This window comes from Primulina huaijiensis, unplaced genomic scaffold, assembly GCF_012295235.1.
Source record: "Primulina huaijiensis isolate GDHJ02 unplaced genomic scaffold, ASM1229523v2 scaffold43209, whole genome shotgun sequence".
Classification (NCBI taxonomy): domain Eukaryota; kingdom Viridiplantae; phylum Streptophyta; class Magnoliopsida; order Lamiales; family Gesneriaceae; genus Primulina; species Primulina huaijiensis.
Genome location: NW_027360440.1, coordinates 1 through 2089, shown reverse-complemented (window position 1 = coordinate 2089; position 2089 = coordinate 1). Strand labels below are relative to the sequence as shown.

The following is a 2089-nucleotide window of genomic DNA, read 5'->3' as shown; positions in this document are numbered from 1 at the left end:
TTAAGGACATATATAATATTATTTTACTTCAACTTCAATTACTAACATATTTTCACGAGTTTAGTTATCTTGAGGTTGCAATTCAAATAAAAGTATTAAAAAAATCCACACCAACGACGTGCAAAGAGTGTGCGCCACTTGATCAGTAAATTTACATTCTAGCTATCGTAAGAAGTAATTATATTTGTCAAATAAAATTATTCTAAATGTGTTTATTGAAAGTATTTTTAGTCAATGATCTTGTATTGAAACTAGTTAACTTTATGCGGGGAAAAATCGAACCATTGACCAAATGTATGCCACCAAACAGAGCCTTATCTAAACAACACGTCTGTAATAATCAGATTCCTCTCTGTACGAACCTAAGAGGATGATCAAAACGGACCATAAAGTTAGTGTTTGGCTTTGTTCTGTTCCTCGGTTCAGAGTTTAGAGACAAATTCAACCCACGGTAGTGAACTCAGGCCCCGGATCAAACAGGAAATTTGGGAACTTCACGCTCAATTCGAACTTCTGCCAATCAGGTCAAGCTCTCTCTTCATGTTTACCCTATTTTCTTGGAAAATTCAATTCGATATCTGGGTTTTACTTCCTCGGCCAAATGTGAACTGGGTCCGTATCAGGAATCAATTTTTAATTTGTGTTTATAATTCTAGACTTTGTTCAAGTAGGTATTGTTTGCGTGAAATGGGTTTGAATCGATTGCGAGAATTTTGGTTTAGACGTGATTTTCTTTCTTTATTTTCTTGCGGTGTCGTTGTTTCAAGCCGATGTACCTGCAATGTTCTATCTAACACTGTCCCTTACGATTTGATGATGAAAGTTGAGTTTTTTGGTAGTCGTGATTGGGAATTTAATTATTATTTTCTGAACAACAAATTCCCGGTGCTTCAAGTGTTTGCGTTGATTGCAAATTGTTGATACGGTGATCCATCTCTATGATGTGTATACTTTTGTGTTTTAAGTTGCATTGTAGATGATAATTTTGCAAAATTGTGTCTTTATATGATCCTGAATCTGTAGTGATGGCCATTGTGAATCCATTCTCGAAGTGTAGGAGATTTATTGTGAATATTGAATATATATCTTTTCTTTTGAGTTTTGACTTGGATTTGGTGCATTGGATATTGAACAGTTTAAGCTAAAATGGTGGCTAGCCACCATTTTAGTCGAGTGGACACACCCAAGCTTAAAGATTTCATTTATAAAAAAATTGGGCCAAAAAGAGCGGGTAACTACTTTGATCAGCTGAAGAAGTTTCTCAGCTTTAAGGTTAACAAGGCTGATTTTGATAAAAGCTGCATAGAGACAATTGGAAGAGAGAATCTGTCTCTTCATAATCGGCTCATTCAATCTATACTCCAAAATGCTTGTCATGCTAAAGTTCCTCCTCAAAAACCTCGGAAAGTTGAAGGGCTTGGAGTTAAAGTTTCCAGTGGTTACCAAAAATCTTGTTCAAAAATTTATGGTGATATGTTGCTTCAGTCTCCTCGTAAGTGTCGGTCTCCTGTTAATAGGGATCGTAAGTTTCGGGATCGGCCGAGTCCTCTTGGGCCGTTGGGTAAGAGCCCAAGTCTCACAGTTGAAGAAACAATAATGACACAAGAACAACCAAATGGGAAAGATTTGCATTCTTTCAATAGTAGGCCTTTGGTTGACGATGGGGAAGAGGTGAACCAAGTTGCAGGAAGTACAAGATTTCGAAGATGGGGTGATATCACAGCCCCTCTTGGTGTGTTTCAGATTAAGGATGCTTCTCCAAATGTCCCTCTTGCTCTTAATCGTAGAAATTTTGCAGAGACATGTCAAAGTAGTTTTGAGTTGCCCGATACTAGATCATTAACGAGTCGTCTGCAGGAAAAGGTGGCTTCGGAGGGAGTTGGAATTTCATTAGATTGTGTTAACTTGATAAACAATAGCTTGGATGTTTTCTTGAAGAGATTGATCGAACCATGTTTGGGAGTTGCTAGATCACACTCAAATGGTCGGATGGTCTCCTCTACAAACGAAATCTTGCAAGGAAGATTCGCACCAAGACCATTGTGTCCAACTTCTGCAAGCATGTTGGATTTCCGTGTTGCAATGGAGT

The 2089-nt window shown here is 37.8% G+C and overlaps 1 protein-coding gene across 1 annotated transcript; it reads left to right on the top strand.

The window, feature by feature from the left end:
* Positions 1–284: 284 nt before the first annotated feature.
* On the top strand, positions 285–2085 carry LOC140969965 (uncharacterized; the record flags this gene model as incomplete). The annotated part of the gene is made up of 2 exons (XM_073431504.1): positions 285–524; positions 1136–2085. A coding segment is annotated over exon 2 (939 nt), but the record flags the coding sequence as incomplete, so codon positions are not given.
* Between the last annotated feature and the right edge of the window lie 4 nt (positions 2086–2089).